Source organism: Chanodichthys erythropterus, chromosome 19, assembly GCF_024489055.1.
Source record: "Chanodichthys erythropterus isolate Z2021 chromosome 19, ASM2448905v1, whole genome shotgun sequence".
In the NCBI taxonomy this organism is placed as follows: domain Eukaryota; kingdom Metazoa; phylum Chordata; class Actinopteri; order Cypriniformes; family Xenocyprididae; genus Chanodichthys; species Chanodichthys erythropterus.
In genome coordinates this window covers 15762958-15782968 of record NC_090239.1, presented here as the reverse complement: position 1 = coordinate 15782968, position 20011 = coordinate 15762958, and the positions used below count along the sequence as shown (strand labels likewise).

Genomic DNA, 20011 nt, shown 5'->3' with positions numbered 1-20011 from the left:
CAAGTGTGGGGGATCCGCAGGCACTCTCGTGAGCCCCTCTTGTCTTGAATTCAGGCCTAATGACTCCAAGGTCGTCCTGAAACCAAGGCATGGATATGTCCCAAAGGTCCTATCCACACAACTTCAGAGCACAGATGATTGTTTTCTCAGCCCATCCTCCATCCCAGGATGAACAGGAGTTGAACCTACTATGTCCTGTCAGGGCCCTGAGGACTTACATTGACTGTTCCACCTCCTTTTGTCAGGCAGAACAGCTTTTTGTCTGCTTTGGTAGCCGCACAAAGGGTCTTCCGGTCAGGAAGCCTGGGTTTTTCAGATGGATAGTTGATGCTATAGCACTCGCTTACTCCTCCTTAGGCCTTCAATGCTCCATAGGTGTGAGAGTGCATTCCACTAGAGGCATAGCTTCCTCGTGGTCCTGTGGCGTTTCTATCGCCGACATCTTGGCTTAGGGGTTCGGGAAGATGACTACAGTGTTTTTAGACCTGTTACTCAGGCTATCCTGTTTTATGGGTATCTGTCACGAGGCCTTTTCTAGCACTCTGCCCCGATGCTTGGTTGTCCCCCTGCGTAGCACGGAGTGATGGAATATTGTCCCCATATGCGTCTTGTCTTATGAATAATAAGACGTTCGACACAGTACGAGTGTAGCATCGAAAGGGAATGTACTCGGTTACTAACGTAACCTCGTTTCCCTTAGATACGGAACGAGTACTGCATGCTTTGCCGCAACCTTAGTTGAATTAATTGATTTGCCATGGGGAGACGGGCGCTTATATAGCCCGATACCCCGCCCCTTTTGTCGGGCTTGAGCGGGCTCGCTCACCATTGCAGGGCTTGACAATAAGGACTGCCCGATGGCCCGGGGCCAGTGTGAACGACGCTCGGGACAGTAGACAGAACGGTCACTTGCCCGATCAGGCCAGTGCTGTAGGGTGTGCAATATATATGGTCTATGATATCGTAATTGTTGATTTAACAATCTGATATTATCGAGTATGTCCCTCGCTTTTTAAAAAACTAACAAAAAACACTCATGAGTGCATGCATGCACTACGTGACGTAGTCTAGTAGGTTAGACTAGTGCTCATGCATATTTATATTGCACACTTTCACTGCGTGATTTAGTCTATTAAAATGCCTTTAGAATGCCCCAGAATTCAAGATAAGGGGCAAAAATGCTCCTGTATATATTTCATATTTAGGAATATTAGCATGATTACAAATGTGATATTGATTTTATTCAGCGTACAGTTTAATGAACAAGAACTTAATATCAAGTGACTTACATTTAAGACACCAAATTGCCCGTTTTGCTCTATTTCTCCTACGAAAATAGTTCCAAAGTCCACAGAATTGTTTTGCATCTCTGAGCAACACTTCCTGAATTAATCAGCCGTTTGAATGGATCGGTTGAATCTTTATTTCAAGTAACAGTATTTAACGTTTTATATTTTCAACATTAAAAACATTTTTATGCATCTGTTTCTGCTCTTGACTGATTAACTTTAATTAAGTTTAATCTATAGTTATATATTTGGCTATACATTAGATTACAATTTCTGTACTTGAAAATCTAGTTTAAACCTACATGAAATACTCAAAAAGCACCATTTATTTAATTTATATGTTTTTCTGTTGTATTTATTTGTGCTATTACTCGTTATTTGGTTATTTGTTACTATTTTATTACTTACTGTTTATTTTTGTAACAATATTTAAAATATAACTCAGTTAATCTAATAGCTTTTGGTGTCATAAAGCTATTTATTGAGGTAAAATGTAACAAAGACAACAAAAACAATAACTATGCTTATTTTATAGGCCCATTTTCTTGTCTTTTACTTTTATTAATTTTTTGTTGTGGGGCCAGTGAAAATTCTGGCGGGGCAAGTAAAAATTTGAACCACATCAAACATTATAATACATTATAAAAGTAGCATGTGTTAATGCACATTTTAAACATTTTATTTTACAGGTAATTTAATTGCCGTTTTAAACTAATGTGCACACACATTGTAACATGCACACACATACAGACAGCAGATTGCGCACACAGAAACTTTCAGGAATGCAGAAACTTACTGTCAATGCTTTTAAGTGATTTATCAATAAAATAGTAAAGACGCTTCGCTAGTAGAGAGACGCTATAGGGTTAATTCACACACGTAACCACTCTCTCACTAATGAGGATGCTATTTGCACTTAGTGTAAATAGACACTCTGTTATGGGCATTATTAATATTATTAAACATAAGAATTATTGGTATTCCTTTACAGGACATTTTTAAATTCTAAATCATAACCCATGCACCTACTAAATGCATTATGCACCAGATTTATATATCCATGTAATTATTATTATTATTATTGTACATTAGTTATATTATATGTATGGTCAGTCAGCAACCTTTCCAGTTCACCTCTAAAAAGCCAGACTTACCAGAGCTCTTCATCACAAGAAAAAAAAAAGGGGGGGGTCAGGTGACGCAATATATTGATGCAATGGAACTGCTGAGTTATTTTTGTACATTGCATAAAGGAATAATCTCCTTTTGGTTATGATCTTGGATTGTGTGTTCTTTTGTACTTTCTGAGCAAGTTCATTTGAGTATACTGAACTTTGTAAGTAACAATTGCATAATTCCAAAACATCCATGTTAATTTATACATATAGCCTATTCATTCATTGTTCATGCATTCAATAATTTATTCATTCATTCCTTCATTTTTTTATGAAATAAAAGTCTAGCTGCATATAGTCATGATATATCCCACTGTAAACTATCCCAAGAGTTTTTTTTAAAAGCACCTTATCAGCCCACGCCTGACGTTCACATGATTAAAATTTCAAGCAAAAATCCCAACAAAACTGACCTTTTTTGTGGAAACGAGCTTTGTCACAGAGATCAGTCTTGGATATGCTGGTGTGAGGAATAACCCTATTTTTAATATTTTCAGTCATATGATTTCAACAAATAAGAAAAAATACAACCTTAAAAACTTTCAACGGATGATCTCTTTGATCAGGTTTTGCCTACCTTATGGGAACCAAATGATAGAAATACTATGAGGAATATGAGGAAATTATGACTTAATAAACATACAAATTAATGATTAAATGTTTTAATATTCAAAAAAAGTTTTGTGTGATGGTTAGATATAGAGGTAAAGGACATCAAATATCATAAGCTCAGTATATACACAATAGATGTCAATTGGAAGTCCCTATGTATAGGCCTATTAGTGTGCGCCTTTTAAATTAATAGGTCTTTGCCATTGAAAATTATAGCCATTTCACAACAACAAAGAATTATTATTATTACTATTATTATTTTGATTATTAGGCTGTTGTTTTAAACTTTCTAAGAATTTGACATGTCTAATAGGCTACAGCTTATGGGGTTTTAGCTTATATGAGCACGTGAGGTCATATGCTCAGACATTTGTGTCTTTACATTAAGACTAGCAAATCACGAATCAGTTTCCGCCGTTTGCATGACTGTAACGTATTATTCAATTACACCCCATAAAAAGGTTGTGACATGTGTAAAACATAATGGAGCGCGTGCTCACACCAAATACCGACGTGCTCAATTGGACACAGCGATAGTGAAGGGCTCCTATAAATGCCACACTGAGTGGGAGAGACTTAGACTGCAACTGAATCTCAACTCAGAGCACTACGACGATCACTACTAGCCTGTACCTGAGGTCCGGTTGCAAATTTGAAAGAATAGACGTCTGATTGCATTTGACTATATTTTTCTTTTGAATTAAATATTAATAGGCCTAGTAATAATTTATTCTCTTTTAAATAATCATTTAAAGTACACTCAATGGAATACCAAAAGGCGGCAGAATTGAACGGTTTGTGCAATGGCAAAATTGTCACAGAGTATCTCTGCCGTAATGGCTTTAGCGAGTTGACAGTCGACACGAAAAAAGTCGCTGTCCAGCACAAAAACGAGACATCCCGGAAAGAGGCGGAGGATGAGTCGCGGTTACCTGCTCTGGAGGCGGCATACACAACCATACTGCGAGGTCTGGGAGAGAACACTGACCGGCAGGGTCTCCTCAAAACCCCTCTCCGTGCAGCTAAGGCAATGCAGTTCCTGACCAAAGGCTACCACGAGACCATCTACGGTAAGTAGGCTATTATTTGGCATAATGTTATTATTATTATTATTATTCAGAGAATAATGGCATTATACAGTTTCACTCGATTTCGTTTAGCATACAGGGATTTCAAACATCGTTTTAGCAATCACAAAGTAAGATTACAAATTAGTCAGCAGACACCGATTTTGAAATCACTTTCACTGGAGGAGGTTACTATAGCAACAGCAGCTATGCTGCTTGAACACTTCCAGCTAGGATAAGCTAGCCTACTCTTGTAATTTGTTTCTTTTTTATTATAGGATCAGCCTACTTCACAAATACACCTCAAAATATAAAATATACCACTTATTTAAAATGTCTTTGAAGTAACCATGAAATCAAAATGGTTAATAGGCCTAGGGTAGAGTGGGGGGAAACGCCCCCTTTAAGGGATAGTTCACCGAAAAATGAAAATTCTGTCAATTTTACTCACCCTCAGGTTGTTACACACCTGTATGAGTTTTTTTTCTTCTGCTGAACAAAAATATATTTTGAATAAAGTTTGTAACCAGTCTGCTTTTGGGCACCATTGACTTCCATAGTAGGAAAAAAATACTAAGGAAGTCAATGGTGCCCCAGAACAGTTCAGTTTCCCACATTCTTCAAAATATCTTCCTTTATGTTCAGCAGAAGAAAGAAATGTATACAGGTTTGGAACAAATTAAGGGTGAGTAAATTATGACAGAATTTTCATTTCTGGCTGAACTATCCCTTTAAGGACTGTATTTTTTTCTGTGAAACAAAAGTTAAATGTGTCTAGAGTGGTTATTCTAGTTTTCAGTGTCAATGAGATAAATTATAAACCAAGTATGAAAAATGTCCAGAGTTTGCATGTTATTGGACTTTTTACAAAAATTTAATTTTTACCAAGGGGCGTTTTGCCCCACAGGTAGGGATGCCCCCACTCTGATAAAGCAATTTGCTTTATATATTTACACCAAAATCAGAGTACAAGCAGTTTTAGCTTAAAATTAAAAAGACAAGACAAAACAGTAGACAAATATTAATTTATTAATGAACCATGCTTAAAATAAACCTATTTGAAAAATATTGTTAGCTGATGCTTACTGGCTAGCTAACTAGATAGCTGGTGCGAACTTGAGGTAATTTTTTAAATATAAAGTATTTTATTCAATCACCTAGTTAAATTACATTTAATGGAAAAACAAAGGATGTGATGTTCAGAACATGGTAACTAAAATAATTATGATGGGTGCGTTTTACACCACAGACTAGGTTTGAAAACAAATTATGTAAATTATGTAAATTAGCAATAGCAAACGACAATGATCCTACAATCCAACAATTCCAAATGGATAAAATCAAACCCTGCCCCAAATTTTTCTTGTTTGAGAAACTTTCACTCAGATGTACATCACAATAGGGAAAGAAAAGACTATCGCAACTTCCCTTACATGCCGAATTTAAGAAAGCTGTGCTAGGGCCCAACATAATGCCAGTTATTAGCTCATCACCAATTGGATGATTTCATTAGTTATGTTTATGTATTTGAATGTAACCCAAAATTATGATAACATTAATTAAATAAAATTGTTTATCATTCTGATCCAAATACTTTTCAGTACACAATGTTTGGGCAGTCTTTTTACCCACTGGTGTGGTTGACAACTACACTACTTTGATGAAGGGTTGTGTAATTTACTTATACGTCATTCTGGAATTACTCAATTAGTCAACATCAGATGCTGAAAGCACCAGCTTCAATAGTCTGATTGGTGTTAAGGGCTACTTAAACTAATCACTTTAGTTCCTGAGTATTTGTCACTCTCCTGAACTGACCTGATTTATGAGAGGGTTTTAATGTGGAAACTGTCTGTTATGTGTTAAGCAATTAACTTTTGTATATATATTTTTCATATTCTACAGATGTACTAAATGATGCCATATTTGATGAGGACCACGAGGAGCTAGTTATTGTGAAAGATATTGACATGTTTTCACTTTGTGAACATCATCTAGTTCCATTTTTTGGCAAGGTATGTCTCCATAGCTGCCGATAATGTCAATGATTGTAATGCTTTTAGCCACTCAGTTGCTAAACTCACTGCTAGACAAGGCTGTTTCAGGGGTTATGAGGGGATCATTGATGCATACATTTGTCTAGGCCTGGGAGAGTGCTTAGTGCTGGCAGGTCAATGGGTACTTTTCAATGAGCAATAAACTGAGTAAATTATTTTATGTTAATTAATCTGTAGGTTCACATAGGATATCTGCCAAGTAAAAAGGTTGTTGGCCTCAGTAAGCTTGCAAGGTGAGTGTATATATAACACACACACACACACACACACACAATTTAGTGTGCCAGTCTCAGACGGACTATAAAGGGCCTTGTTCTCACATCAGAGTGGGACTGAAAAAGTGAACATATTAGTTACAAGTGGCTGAGTTCTTCTGTTATCACAGCCCATTCACTTGAAGCTTAGATGCAAAGCCTGGCACAGTATCCTGCCCCATCTGAAAAACGCCAGACTAGCTGACCTCTGGCGCTGAGGAAATCCCCCTCAACTCCCACCTCCACTGTTCGGTGGTTGTGGGAACCATTAACATTGCTGCCCTCACAAAATATCATGTGCAGTTTAGTGCTTCCTTTGCCTGAGTAAAATACGCCCATACTACATTAGCCACTATTCATCATCAGCTGCTTTTATATCTATTACTTATCTTAACACTAAATTCTCTAGAATTTTTACCAATTACACTATAGTTATAAAAAAAAAAAAAACCTAGAGAAGAATATTCTGCTAATGTTGTCATTCCTTGCTCTTAAGGAAATAGCTATCTATTAAAGGAATAGTTCACCCAAAAATGAAAATTTGATGTTTATCTGCTTACCCCCAGGGCATCCAAGATGTAGAGGACTTTTTTTCTTCAGTCGAACGCAAATTATGATTTTTAACTGCAACCGTTGCCGTCCGTCAGTCAAATAATAGCAGTGATTGGGAACCTGAACAATAAGAGTCGAAAAAACTTCCATAGACAAATCCAAATTAAACCCTGCGGCTCGTGTCGGCACATTGATGTCCTAAGACACGATACGATCGGTTTGTGTGAGAACCCGAACAGTATTTATATAATTTTTTACCTCTAATACACCACTATGTCCAACTTCGTTCAACTTCCGACTAGTGAGGTCTGATCGCGCTCTGACAGCGGAAGTGATGTCTCGCGCTCATTGAAGTATATGGGCGAGACATCACTTCCGTCATCACAACACGTTTTTTGACCTCACTAACAGGAAGCTGAACGAAGTTGGACATAGTGGTGTATTAGAGGTAAAAATTATATAAATAATGTTCGGTTTCTCGCACAAACCGATTGTTTCGTGTCTTAGGACATGAATGTGTCGTCACGAGCCGCAGGGTTTAATATTGATTTGTCTAAACAAGTTTTATTTACTGTTATAGTTGAAGTTCCCAATCACTGCTATTATTTGACTGACAGACGGCAGCGGTTGCAGTTAAAAATCATAATTTGCGTTCGACTGAAGAAAAAAAGTCACCTACATCTTGGATGCACTGGGGGTAAGCAGATAAACATCAAATTTTCATTTTTGGGTGAACTATCCCTTTAAGCTGTGTGTTAAGTGCAACATTTTAACTTGTGCGCTATGAATTTTGTCTCTCTTTAGGATCGTTGAAATCTACAGTCGCAGACTTCAAGGTAATTATCACAAGATATCTAGATTCTTAACAAAAGGGAGATAGACATACGCTAACATTCAAAAGTTTGGGTTTAATAAGATTTCTATTTAGAAATTAATACTTTTATTCAGCACAAATGCATAAAATTGATGAAAAGTGACATTGGTTGCACAGTTGGCTTGTACAGACATGTTTAGCTGTGTTTTTTGCCAATTAGCTGCCATTTTGTAATGTTACAAAAGATTTCCATTTCAAATAAGCCTTGTGCTTTTTTAACTTTCTATTCATCACAGTTTCCACAAAAATATTAATCAGCCCAACTGTTTTCAACATTGATGATAATAAATACATTTATTATTAGGCTACATTTATTTAATTAAAATACAGTAAAAACAGTAATATTGTGAAATATTATTACAATTTAAAATAACTGTTTTCTATTTGAATATATTTCACAAAGTAATTTATTCCTGTGATGGCAAAGCTGAATTTTCAGCATCATTACTCCAGTCTTCAGTGTCACATGATCCTTCAGAAATTATTCTAATATGCTGATCTGCTGCTCAAGAAACATTTAATGTGTACAATTGTACAAAATATTTGTGTATAATATTTTTTTCAGTATTATTTGATGAATAGAAAGTTCAAAAGAACAGTGTTTATCTGAAATCTAATCTTTTGTAACAATATAAATGTCTTTACTGCCACTTTTGATTGATTTAATGCATCCTTGCTGAATAAAAGTATTCATTTCTTTAATTTCTTTTCAAAAAAATAAAAATAAAAATTCTTTTTGACCCCAAACTTTTGAACGGTAGTGTATAATGCTACAGAAGCTTTGTATTTCAGATAAATTCTGTTCTTTTGAACTTTCTATTCATCAAGAAATCCTGAAAAAAAAAGTACACAACTGTTTTCAACATTGAAAATAATCATAAATGTTTATTGAGCAGCAAATCAGCATATTAGAATGATTTCTGAAGGATCATGTGACACTGAAGACTGGAGTAATGATGCTGAAAATTCAGCTTTGCATCACAGGAATAAATTACTTTGTGAAATATATTAAAATAGAAAAGTTATTTTAAATTGTAATAATATTTCACAATATTACTGTTTTTACTGTATTTTAATTAAATAAATGTAGCCTTGGTGAGCAGACGAAACTTCTTTTAAAAACATTAAAAATCTTAGTGGTTCCAAACTTTTGGACTGTACTGATATATATATATATATATATATATATATATATATATTTTTTTTTTTTTTTTTTTTTATTATTTATTTATTTATTTTTTTTGATAAAATAAATCAAGCCTTGGTGAGTATTAGAGACTTATTTCAAAAATATATCAAAAATCTTACCGACCCATAACTTCTGAATGATAGTATGGGTAACATTTCTTAGAGAATGTTGTACATATAACATTTATTTTCAGTGCTAGCATCCCTCAATCTCAGACTTTACTATTGAATCCACCTGATCTGTGTTGCTTCCTCAGTGTTTTACTGTTAATTTTGCTTATTGCAGTCCAAGAACGCCTAACAAAGCAAATAGCAATGGCGATCTCTGAGGCCTTGCAGCCTGTCGGTGTGGCAGTCGTCATTGAGGCAGCGTAAGTATTAAAAAGACACAAAACACTGTTTTATAAAACATTCAATCAGATTATGTACAGTTATCTGTATGTAAACACACACCTAATACTATAATATATCCTAGCCTCTCATAAATATTAACACAGATAAATGCAGTTAGATTCATGTAACTCCAAAGCTCAGAATACAGTACTTTGATTCAGCTTCTGCTAACAGTGACTGTCATGGTTGATGATTTATTCATACAATACAATGAGCATGAAAATGTGTATTTCAAATGTTATTTGTGACCTGAATGGATGTTTGTTGTTGTAGTCACATGTGCATGGTCATGCGTGGAGTACAGAAGATGAACAGCCGTACTGTTACCAGCGCCATGCTGGGTGTTTTCAGAGAGGACCCAAAGGCCAGAGAGGAGTTCCTCGCCCTGACAAAAAGTGCATAGTGATCACAATTTCCTGCGCCAACTCTGATTTTTCTCTACGTTTGAAACCCTTTCATGGTGCTAAGAGAATCTCACTGAGCCAGAGCTGTAGATCTGTCCACCAGCTGCTGATGCACAGCTGTATTACCAACAGCTGAAACTCACTGTTTGCATACTGAAATATAAAATGTGAATATTGAAGGATCAATCTTCGAGAAAAAGACCTGCCACTGAATCATTCACACAGCTGCCTTAAAACTGACAGAATTATTATTATATGTCACTTCTATTATCTTACTTCTGTTATTAACAATTACTAAATTAACATATTGCCTCAGATACTTGTTTAACATTATTAATTTTTGAAAAATTAAGATATTAAAACTAATTTGTATATAACTTTTAAAAACATTTTTTTTTGTAATATACTCTGATAATATTCAAAGGGTCATAAGCCAACATGATAAATAATTTATACTTATAAGTCAATGAAAGGGTTCTTTGTGATATATCTGGGGAATCATTTGTATGTGGATTGAAGTAACCAACATTGCCACTGGGATATTGCCTTTTTTTTTCGTTTTTACATAATATATATAGATCTGAATTGTATAAAACAAAGCAGATGTCAACTATGCCAACTAAAACATTAAAGCACCATTTAAGAAATGCATCAGTCTCTGTTTTCTTATGCAAAAGATTGATTTCTGCAAGATGTTTCTGCAATTTTATTTTGCAAGGAGCAGAGGCAAAAACAGTCCCACATTGGTACAGGTTTCAATTCTTAATTTATTTGATCTTAAGGGAATGATATTACACAGTAAGTATTGCTATGTTGTGCCTTCTTGCACTTAAAAATATGGCAAAACAATCAGCCTGTAAGAGAATCTGCAACAGTCTACAAAAAAGTATGTGGGTTCAAGAGACATCTGAAAGAAATCCAAAACTATGTAATTCCAAATGATCACTGAAAAAGGAAACAACAGTTTTCCAGAAAACATCTGCAACAGTGTTCACAAAAAGAACCAATGGCGGGATAGTAAGAATTGGAAATAGGATATAAACATCACTGTACACTAAGCTTTTAGCGGTCTTGTATTGGCAGGTCATTGTCTACTTGTTTCATATTTACATTAGAATCTGCTGTAGTGGAACTGCCTTGGAAACAGTAGAAAAAAATATAACTTCAAACAAGAGACATAATATCTATATTTTTTCTTAATTGGGGGAACATGTGACATTTAAAAGTCAAAAGTCAAGCTGTCCAATAACTAAGTAAGCCTAAAAAGGGAAATAAAGTAACAAGAGAACTGCTTTTTTTTTTTCATTATACTTGGTAGTATTAAAAATGATAAATTATTTACTAAAACAAATTAATAAGAACATTTTTCAAAACATGTTCTCCAGCAAATATACTTAAAGAAGGCATCTACATTGTTCAAACAGTGCAAGCCAATATATTGCTCTAAGGTTAAGTGATAAAAATACCATGGACATATTTTCATATAAATACAGTCATAATCCAGTACACTCCTTTGGCAGCACTTTCCCACAAAACACTGCAAATTAAACTCTTGTGAAGTTAAATGATCATCCTCAACACATGGAAGAGTCAACATAATCATTCACAAACATTGCCTTCTCAGCTTAACACGAAATCTCCAGCAAGAGACAATAAATCAAACTGAGGTCTGTTTGTAGTTCTTGGTGTCAAGAACCTTCTTCCCACACATGGCACAAATTCCTGCAAAGCAGAAAGAGAGGGTGGTGAGAACATATAGATGTGTGGCGGAAACAAAACCGCATGTAAGCATCTCAGCGCTAGCGTCTCACCTTTCTTATAGGCGCATCCCTGGCAGTAGTGTGAACCAGACTGATGGACAGAGCTTTTGCATATTCTGCAAGTGGCAAATCCAGATTTCCCATAAGGATCAAACCTGTCAAAATGGCATACATATTTTCATTACGTTCATCATAACTTGCATTTAAGGTCGGCATGAAATGGAAGTTGTGATAGTGTTTTCTTCCCTATTGTAATGTATATATGAATGGAACAGCTTCTTGAACAAGACTAAAGAGGGAACTTAAAAAATGTATGATGTGTACGGATAAATTATTTAGAATACTGCAATATCCCATAAAAGATAAGAATTGTCGATTTTGATTTCATGGTGACTTTAAATGCATTACAATAAATACTAACCCAATAATACAATAAATACTATGATGTTTAAGCAATTCCAAGCAACACACCTGGCTTTCTTTGATGTCAGCATTTTATTTTCATTAAGCTTTCGACCACCACTCTCTGTAATATAATAGTTTTCATGTTAGTATTCAGTGTTGACGAAGCATAAATACAAATGCAAATGGGAAGATCACAAAAAGCATGATCTAAGCTTTAATCCAACTTGCCTGTGGTGTTTCTAGCCCCATCTTTCCACGTATCAGGCGTGATGACTCGTCCCAGTTTCTTCTCACCTGCGGGGAACATCAAAACATACTTGACTTGACGTCAGTTTATACATATTAATTGTTATCATCGTCGAGATACAGGCGAACGAACCACAGGCGTTCATTACAGCAGATTGTTTTGTTTCTGAGAGTTCTCACGCTAGTGTGATTTTGCTAGCGACCCAAAGCCACTGACTATACATCAGCTATACATACGAATTACAATATTAATGACTTAGACATTTGTGTAAAACAAATAATCATTTAATTTATAAGGGAACTACTCACACTTCTCGCAAACCATCTTCAAATTTGTCACAAAATCGTAGCTATCACGTCTAGATACTTCGCAGTTGTAAAAATGAAGTTAGACACACTGCTTAGCCTTAAGTGACGTATTATGAATTGTTGTCAAAATAAAAGTCCTAACAAACGAACAAACGTCACTCAATCTAATATTGTCTTTAGTCGCAAGAAGCACGTAAAATAGTGTGTAAGATGTTGAGAAGTAATAATAATAATAATAATAATGATTATATATATATATATATATATATATATATATATATATATATATATATATATATATATATATATATATATATATATATATATATATAATTAAATAAATATTAGCTGTTAAATTGTTTTTAGTAGTAGAATCTTTTATTATGTTTTGGAGTTTTTGATTGTTGGTGACTTCATTTTCCCGGAAATAACCGTCTGTCGTGTTTTGTAAATAAGCACTGTTTACATTTATTTGCAGTTTTATGGCATTCGGTCTATAAAGGTAAAACTTGAATTTGTTCAAGCTGTTCAGGTGCTGGGGGAATCCGCTGATTCATTAGTGTAGGAAGTTAATTTTTTGGATATAAACTACACAACCAGGCACAACACTCTACTGGTCAGTCAGGCTTTTCTTCAAAATAAGTCGAATTAATCGTTGAATGAATCGTTGTGTGCAATAGTCTCCTTGCTTTTCTACCGTTTACTGGAAATTATGCTTTTATTTCCAGCCTCATTATTACGTTTCGTTAATATCTGTCCTTTGTGTCCTTTCTTTGACCTTAAATGAAATCATTTTGATGCAAAAACTTGAGAAAATGAGATCCAGGCAGTCGATGACGTCGATGAAAAAATATATTGAATTTAAATTTGAAATAACACGAGAACTTCAGTCGATAAAGAAAAGATTTAATAAAAAAAGGTAGAATAACAATCAAAAATCGAATATCTATGATGATAAATTCTCATATTTGATTGATAAGAGAGGTCAATTTGAACCTTTCTGTTGTTTTGGAGAATTTAGAAAATGTATGACATTTTATGGTTTCCTGCTATCCAGACGGTCATTGGGTAATTTTACGGTCCCGTGACTGTTGACATTATTAGAAAAAAATTATCAAATTATCAAAAATTATCAAAAATGTTTTGATATTATCAAAAAATAGCCCCCAAAAAGTGGGTTAACACCTTTGTCAGAACAACAGAATAGCAACATTAACACATTTCAAATGTGTTAATCTTTCATCTGAATACAAAATATTATTGCAGGAAAAGGTACATCATGTGCACAAGAACATCAATTCTGTGAATATCTTTGCTTTGGCAGAATCTGTCAAGTGCCCCACAAGTGTCACCATACCCCATTACCTAGAAAAACTTAAAGTTCACTTGGGAAATGATAGCACACAGTTCAGCAGGTGAAAGAAAATTCAATGAAGACCAAAACAATAAATGAGTACAATAAGGAGTAAATATGTGATTACATGATCGTAATTGAATACATTGAGTAAGATTATATGAATATTTGAAATCATAAGTAGTATTAAAAGTCATAAATGGTGATAAATGATTAATATAGGATATGAATAATATGAATATTGACCATTTTGGACCATTTTACCACATTTGAAAGACATGCAAATGGCTTTAACATTTCTTTTGCAATTATTCATTCATCCCATTAATTTACTCTAATTATTCTTTAACAGGTACCTCTATTTAACTTCCATAATGTGGGATGTTGAGATTAGGGGCATGGCATCCGCTCATGCCATCATTGCCTCCACCATCTTCATGGCAACTGTGATCCCTGCTGTGTTTTTGGAAAACTTCTCTGTTTATGGGACTCACATGGTTTGGCTGTATTGTGTGGCTGGGTCTGTTGCTGTGGTCAACACTGCAGTGTTTTGGCTTCTTGGCATCAGCCCACCAACAAAGAAGAACACACTGAGCTACAAGGTACAGTAGAGATGGGCAGAACATTCTCCAATGATATGCAAACATAACTGATGACTAAATAGAATGAACATTAAAGTTGGCATGAAATGCGTTTTTTCTTCCCCATAGAGTGGTGCAGGGATGACGTCAAAACCTGGGAGATTAATTCGCTGTGGTTCCCTCAAGATTTTCCTGTGGGTTTTTTCCAGTTTATGAGTAAATTAAGGTCTGTGGTAAACGATTCTTGGACGTTTTGTTCTCTTCAAACGTTCATATCTAGGTACTTAATACAAAACATACTAAACATAACAGCTTCAAAATTTGCATTATCAGTATGGATGTGTGTAATTTATGTTGTAGAACAAAACATCCAAGTATCCTCAACTTATGTGTACCACAGACCTTATTTTACTCATAAACTGAAAAAAAACCCATTATAAAGCCCCGTAGGAAAATATTGAGGGAACCAGTGTGAGTTTTGATGTCATCCTTGTGACGTAAGTATATGAGTGAAACGGCTTTGCAAACATTAAATAATGTAGGGCGGGACTTCATTTTGTCCTTCAGCAATTGATTGGATTGTTGTGTTTTGCTATTGCTATGATCTTATGTGAGTGAGGATGTCCTGCCCTCCTTGTGCATAAAAACACATCAGAGAAGAGATGTCATTGCACTACAATATTTCATAAAAACAAGAGTTGTCAATTTTGATTTCAGTCACTTTATATAGTTAGGGGCCAAGCACCGAAGGTGTGAAGGCACCTATTGTATCCGTTGGCGTTCTTTTTTTCCGCTCTTGAGTCTATGGCAGCCCATAGAACTGTATGGTAAAAAGTTGTGAAATTTGGCACACAGTTAGAGGACAGTCTCAACTATGTCCATAGCAAATTTGGAGTCTCTAACTCAATCCCTCTAGCGCCACCAGCTGTCTGAAGTTGCGCTTATGTTTATGCTAATAACTTTTGAACTGTAAGGGCTAGAATCAAAATTCTGATTCCTGATTTCAAAATTCCTCTGATTCCATGGGTCAAGACGAATCGATTGCACACTATGACGTCATTTTCCGTCATGAAAATTTTTCCGCCATTTTGAATTTTCTGAAAAACCTACTTTTTCTAACTCCTCCTAGGCCGTTACTCTGATTTTCATGAAAATTGAACTAGATCATCTTCAGACCATGCCAACAAAAAGTTATGGAATTCAAGTCGATTCCTCAAACCGTTTTTGGTAACACTTTATCGTATTCAGACCAAACTTGGTACATATCATCACAACCATGACCTGAGGCAACATGCAGCGTTTCGGCGCAGCGCCACCTAGTGGTGCGGAGATATGAAAAATGGCTCTTTTTGCTTTTGCTCGTTGGATTTGGGGCATCATGCCTAGTCGAATGATACCCAATTTTCCCATATCAGACATTTTACGAACGCATTAGCGTATCTTTACAAAACTCGGTATGGGTCATCAGCACAATGCCCTGAAGGAGCCTGAGAAGTTTCGGACCAGCGCCACCTTGTGGCCAAAAGTTATAACAAAAAGTTATAACAAAATTTACAAAAATGCTAATAACTTTTGACTATTTTAACTGATTGTAATGAAACTAGTCTCAGTTGATTCCTTGGGTCATGCCGAGAACACAGATATCAAATTTATCAAATGTATCATAGTCAGCTGAACTTCCTGCCCGCCATATTGTTTTTCTTTTAAAACCTACTTTTTCAAACTCTTCCTAGACCATTGCTCCGATTTTCACCAAAATTGAGCCGTATCATCTTCAGACCATGCCGACGAAAAGTTATGGATTTCAAGTCAATAAGTCAAACCGTTTTCGTGTAACGGAGCAAAGAATTTGAGGCATGATGCAAAAACGACGCTTGAAGCTTTATCTCTGCAATGCTTTGACATATTGACACCATATTGACATATTTGCAAGTGTCATTGTCACCTCACTCTGAACATACCACAACAATTTGGACACAGCACCACCTATTGCTCGAAAGTGATGAACCAGTAAATCCCCATTTTTGATCTTTTTTCAGCTCTTTTGCCTAAAATGATCTTAAAAGGTCTTTAATTGCTCACTGTTGGAGTTAGTCTGATGCTCCCAGCCGTGTTGGCTGGCTTCTTGTGCCTTTTTTGTGCTTGGCCCCGTGATTGCAGCTATAATTTCATTTGTTATTTCATTCACAGATCAACAGATTATCCAGATCCTGTCTGTACTTTCTACTGTCATGCCTCTTTTTTCATACTGTGGTGGTAATGTACGGCGCACCTCTGCTCGAGTAAGTATTACTGTAAGCATTTGTTTGTTTTGTGTCCAAAAATGTGAAATACCAGATGTATAAGTCACATATCATGTTGCAGGTCTGCCCTGGAGACATTTTCTTTGGCCGTGCTGCTGTCCACACTCACTACATTGAGATGTCTCTGCATACTTGGCCCTAATGTACAGGCGTGGATCCGGGTTTTCAGCAGAGATGGGTAAATGCTGGATAAACTCTCTACATGAACCACACGAATCATTGCTTGCACTGTTTACGGTGTGAGGCTTAGCAGTTTGCGTTATTGTTTCAGGTACTGCCTTCAGTGGCTGTAGTCCACTAGATGGAGACCTTGGCCAACTTTGACAAATGGTGCAACAGATCTCATTGAGTTTCATAGACAAGGGATTGTTGTAGGTTGAACAATATAAAATCTATTGATATAAAAATCAATATGACGTGAAACCATTTTGAAATGGCAATCATAATGCCCCAATCCCCATTAATGAGCAACTAGAGTTGAGTTGAAAGCCTAATGCTTTTTCTTCTCTGCAGGGTGGGGCATAAGCTGGCTTTCCTTATTTCTATTTGTATATATTAGTGTTTAATGAATACAATTGTTAAAATATGTAACATTTTAGCTTCAATAAACTATAGCTTTACATTGACTGAGGTGTTTTGAAAGAAGACCTCACAATGTTTGTACTGTCATTTAGTGATGTTCCAATGGTATGATAGTCAGAGATACTGTGTGTTTATACAGCTGCAATATCTCTGCTTAAGCACTGCAGGAAATTTGTCTCTCAGATGTGAATACGCAGTTGTGCACACTTTTTGTTTTCATTGAACATTCATAGTTCTCATTCTCTTGTATAACTACACTGTATATCAGCCAAAAAGCCTCATATTTTATAACCTGCATACAGTATTTTAAATTAAATTCATTCATCACTGTTCAAAAGTTTAGGTTGGTAAGGTTTTAATGTTTTTGAAGACTTTTATGCTCACCATCATCATTTATTTGATCAAAATTACAGTAAAACAGTACTATTCTGAAATACTATTAAAATTTAAAACAACTGTTCTCTATTTAAAAAAAAAAAAAAAAAAATGAAAGTATAATTTATTCCTGTGATGGCAAAGCTCAGTTTTTCAGTGTCACATGATCCCTCAGAAATCATTCTAATATGCTGATTTGTGCTTGTATGTAACATTTGTGCTTTATTCATGTTAATTTGTTAGCAACATTATGATCGTTCAGCATGTGTGATTTTCAGGGCGATGTCAGTGTGGGACACCTCGCTTCAGATTACCACTGGCTGTAGTGTGATTGGGGCTTGGCTGGGAGCTTTCCCTATTCCTCTTGACTGGGACAGACCATGGCAGGTTAGTGTGACGACACTATTGCAACTGAGCTCAGAAAGTACAGTCATTTCAAAAGAAATGACATTTCACAATAAATGCACATGCTTCTGGCTCATTGAGACTCAATGTGTGCTCAAGTGTGTAATGCAGGTTTGAGTCTGGCCTGCAACTCATCCCAATGCATCTCTGCCCCCCACCCCCCACTGATTTCCTGTGACTCTCCATTATATCTGTCTAGTAAAGCAAAAGCCTCTAAAAATTGTCTCTTAATATTTACTATAATACACTGTTATGCTCAGTTAAGAGAGCAGATTTCTGCCGTGGCAGCAGAATTGCAGTAAAGGGTTCCTTGTTTCAAAGCTTCTGCTCTTATGTTGCATCAAACTTCAGAAAGGAGGAACATGTCAGAGAAATTATTTTGCTTTGTATAAATATTTTGGTTTAACTTTACTTATGTTTACGCTGTCTATTAATAAATTATATTTTTCAAATTCATATTGCTCTGTTTGGAAAAAATCATAGCCTACATGCCTTAAGGGATAGTACACCAAAAAAGTAAAATTGTGTCAAATGGTTAAAGACGTCCATCTATCGCGTTTCCATTGAAAAACAATGGAAAAGTAGCACACTCTTCTTACTCAGTCCTTCCAAACCTGTGCCTTTCTTTCTTCTGCAGAACACAAAAGGAGACTTTGATTAACTATTATTGTCCATATAATGAATGTCAATGGGGTCCAATGTTGCATTGGACCCCATTGACTTGTATTAAAAAACCATAAAAACTATTTTTTTTATCATGTGTATCATGTCCATTATTATTTTTTCATTCAGACACATGAAACTTGCTTTCTTTTATACCATAATCACATCTATATCTATATCAAAGGATATTTATCTCAGCATTTTATTATACTAGTGATCAATGTTAAATAGAAAACAAATTATATGTAGTTAACACCGAGAGCCTTTTTAGACAACATAGACATTCCTCAACCAATCGTGCAGGACAGCCATAGACAGGTTTTGTTGGGAATGAACCAATCTTCATGAAAAATTTAATGTTCTCAAAGCATAGAAGGACTGCGCTGCTACTTCAATTATTCATGTGTTGTACAGACATTGATCAGAGGCCAGCGTTTGCCCTCGTTTTGCCCTCAAAATGTCACACTGAAGTCTCCCATGTGTGCTTTCTGACACTCTCTCTACACACAGATGTCTAGACGAGGCCAGAGGGATGAGACTGACTCATTATGGCAGTGAGGAGGGAGGGGAGTGGGGTTGGCGTAGTGATGATTCCTAAACACATGATGATGATGGGATTGTGAGCTAATGAGAAACTCTGTGGTGGTTGAAGCCAGATGCTTTTCTTTAGAGAAAGGAACTCACGACTTGTGATTTCTCAGTGCAGTGACACTCTATATTGCAACCCATATGATAGTCTTGGGATAATTGAATAATCAATCTTACTGACATTTTTTAATTCTGAGCCACTCTCCATATCTTCAGTCATTTAGAGACCGAGGATGAGGGGAAGAAATCTCACGGTAACACTTCACAATAAAGTCTCATTTGTTAACATCAGTTAATGTATTAACTAACACAATGAGCAATACATTTGTTATAGTATTTATTCATCTTTGTTAATGTTAGTTAATAAAAATCCAGCTGTTTGTTTGTTCATGTTAGCTCTATTAACTAATGATAAAAATTATATAATGATAATTATATATTTTATTATAATAATTATAAGTATTATAATAATGTATTAGTAAATGTTGAAATTAAGATTAATAAATGCTGTAATAGTTTATTCTTAGTTCATGTTAAAGTAGTTAACTAATGTTAGCTAATGAAACCTTATTGCG

The 20011-nt window shown here is 35.5% G+C and overlaps 3 protein-coding genes across 4 annotated transcripts in view; 2 read left to right on the top strand and 1 right to left on the bottom strand.

The window, feature by feature from the left end:
• Window positions 1-3659: 3659 nt before the first annotated feature.
• Window positions 3660-10495, top strand: gch2 (GTP cyclohydrolase 2). Its single transcript, XM_067369493.1, has 6 exons — window positions 3660-4146; window positions 6049-6158; window positions 6378-6433; window positions 7811-7842; window positions 9355-9439; window positions 9735-10495. The coding sequence occupies exons 1-6, from the start codon at window positions 3840-3842 to the stop codon at window positions 9862-9864; spliced, it is 720 nt and encodes a 239-aa protein (XP_067225594.1). The 5' UTR covers window positions 3660-3839; the 3' UTR covers window positions 9865-10495.
• Window positions 10496-10582: 87 nt separating this feature from the next.
• On the bottom strand, window positions 10583-12701 carry cript (cysteine-rich PDZ-binding protein). The gene is made up of 5 exons (XM_067369488.1): window positions 12586-12701; window positions 12259-12324; window positions 12097-12151; window positions 11677-11780; window positions 10583-11587 (listed from the first exon to the last, which is right to left on the bottom strand). Exons 1-5 carry the CDS (start codon window positions 12599-12601, stop codon window positions 11523-11525), a joined length of 306 nt encoding a protein of 101 aa, XP_067225589.1. The 5' UTR covers window positions 12602-12701; the 3' UTR covers window positions 10583-11522.
• Window positions 12702-12978: 277 nt separating this feature from the next.
• Window positions 12979-20011, top strand: part of pigf (phosphatidylinositol glycan anchor biosynthesis, class F) — an 8715-nt gene continuing 1682 nt past the window's right edge. The window contains exons 1-5 of one of the 2 annotated variants that reach the window (XM_067370099.1): window positions 12979-13087; window positions 14292-14541; window positions 16711-16802; window positions 16885-17001; window positions 18059-18167. In XM_067370099.1, the coding sequence (XP_067226200.1) occupies window positions 14314-14541; window positions 16711-16802; window positions 16885-17001; window positions 18059-18167 (546 nt within the window). In that variant the 5' untranslated portion in view covers window positions 12979-13087; window positions 14292-14313. Of the gene's footprint in view, window positions 13202-14291; window positions 14542-16710; window positions 16803-16884; window positions 17002-18058; window positions 18168-20011 lie in introns of both variants that reach the window. The other variant, XM_067370100.1, reaches the window with a different exon arrangement.

Excerpts from the sequence above, each read along its gene's own strand:
- gch2 (XM_067369493.1), top strand. The coding sequence starts at position 3,840 with ATGGAATACCAAAAGGCGGCAGAATTGAACGGTTTGTGCAATGGCAAA. Across the intron at positions 4,147-6,048 it reads CTACCACGAGACCATCTACG|ATGTACTAAATGATGCCATA; the intron begins GTAAGTAGGCTA and ends CATATTCTACAG. Across the intron at positions 6,434-7,810 it reads GGCCTCAGTAAGCTTGCAAG|GATCGTTGAAATCTACAGTC; the intron begins GTGAGTGTATAT and ends GTCTCTCTTTAG.
- cript (XM_067369488.1), bottom strand. Across the intron at positions 11,781-12,096 it reads CTGACATCAAAGAAAGCCAG|GTTTGATCCTTATGGGAAAT; the intron begins GTGTGTTGCTTG and ends CCATTTTGACAG. Across the intron at positions 11,588-11,676 it reads GGGATGCGCCTATAAGAAAG|GAATTTGTGCCATGTGTGGG; the intron begins GTGAGACGCTAG and ends TCTGCTTTGCAG.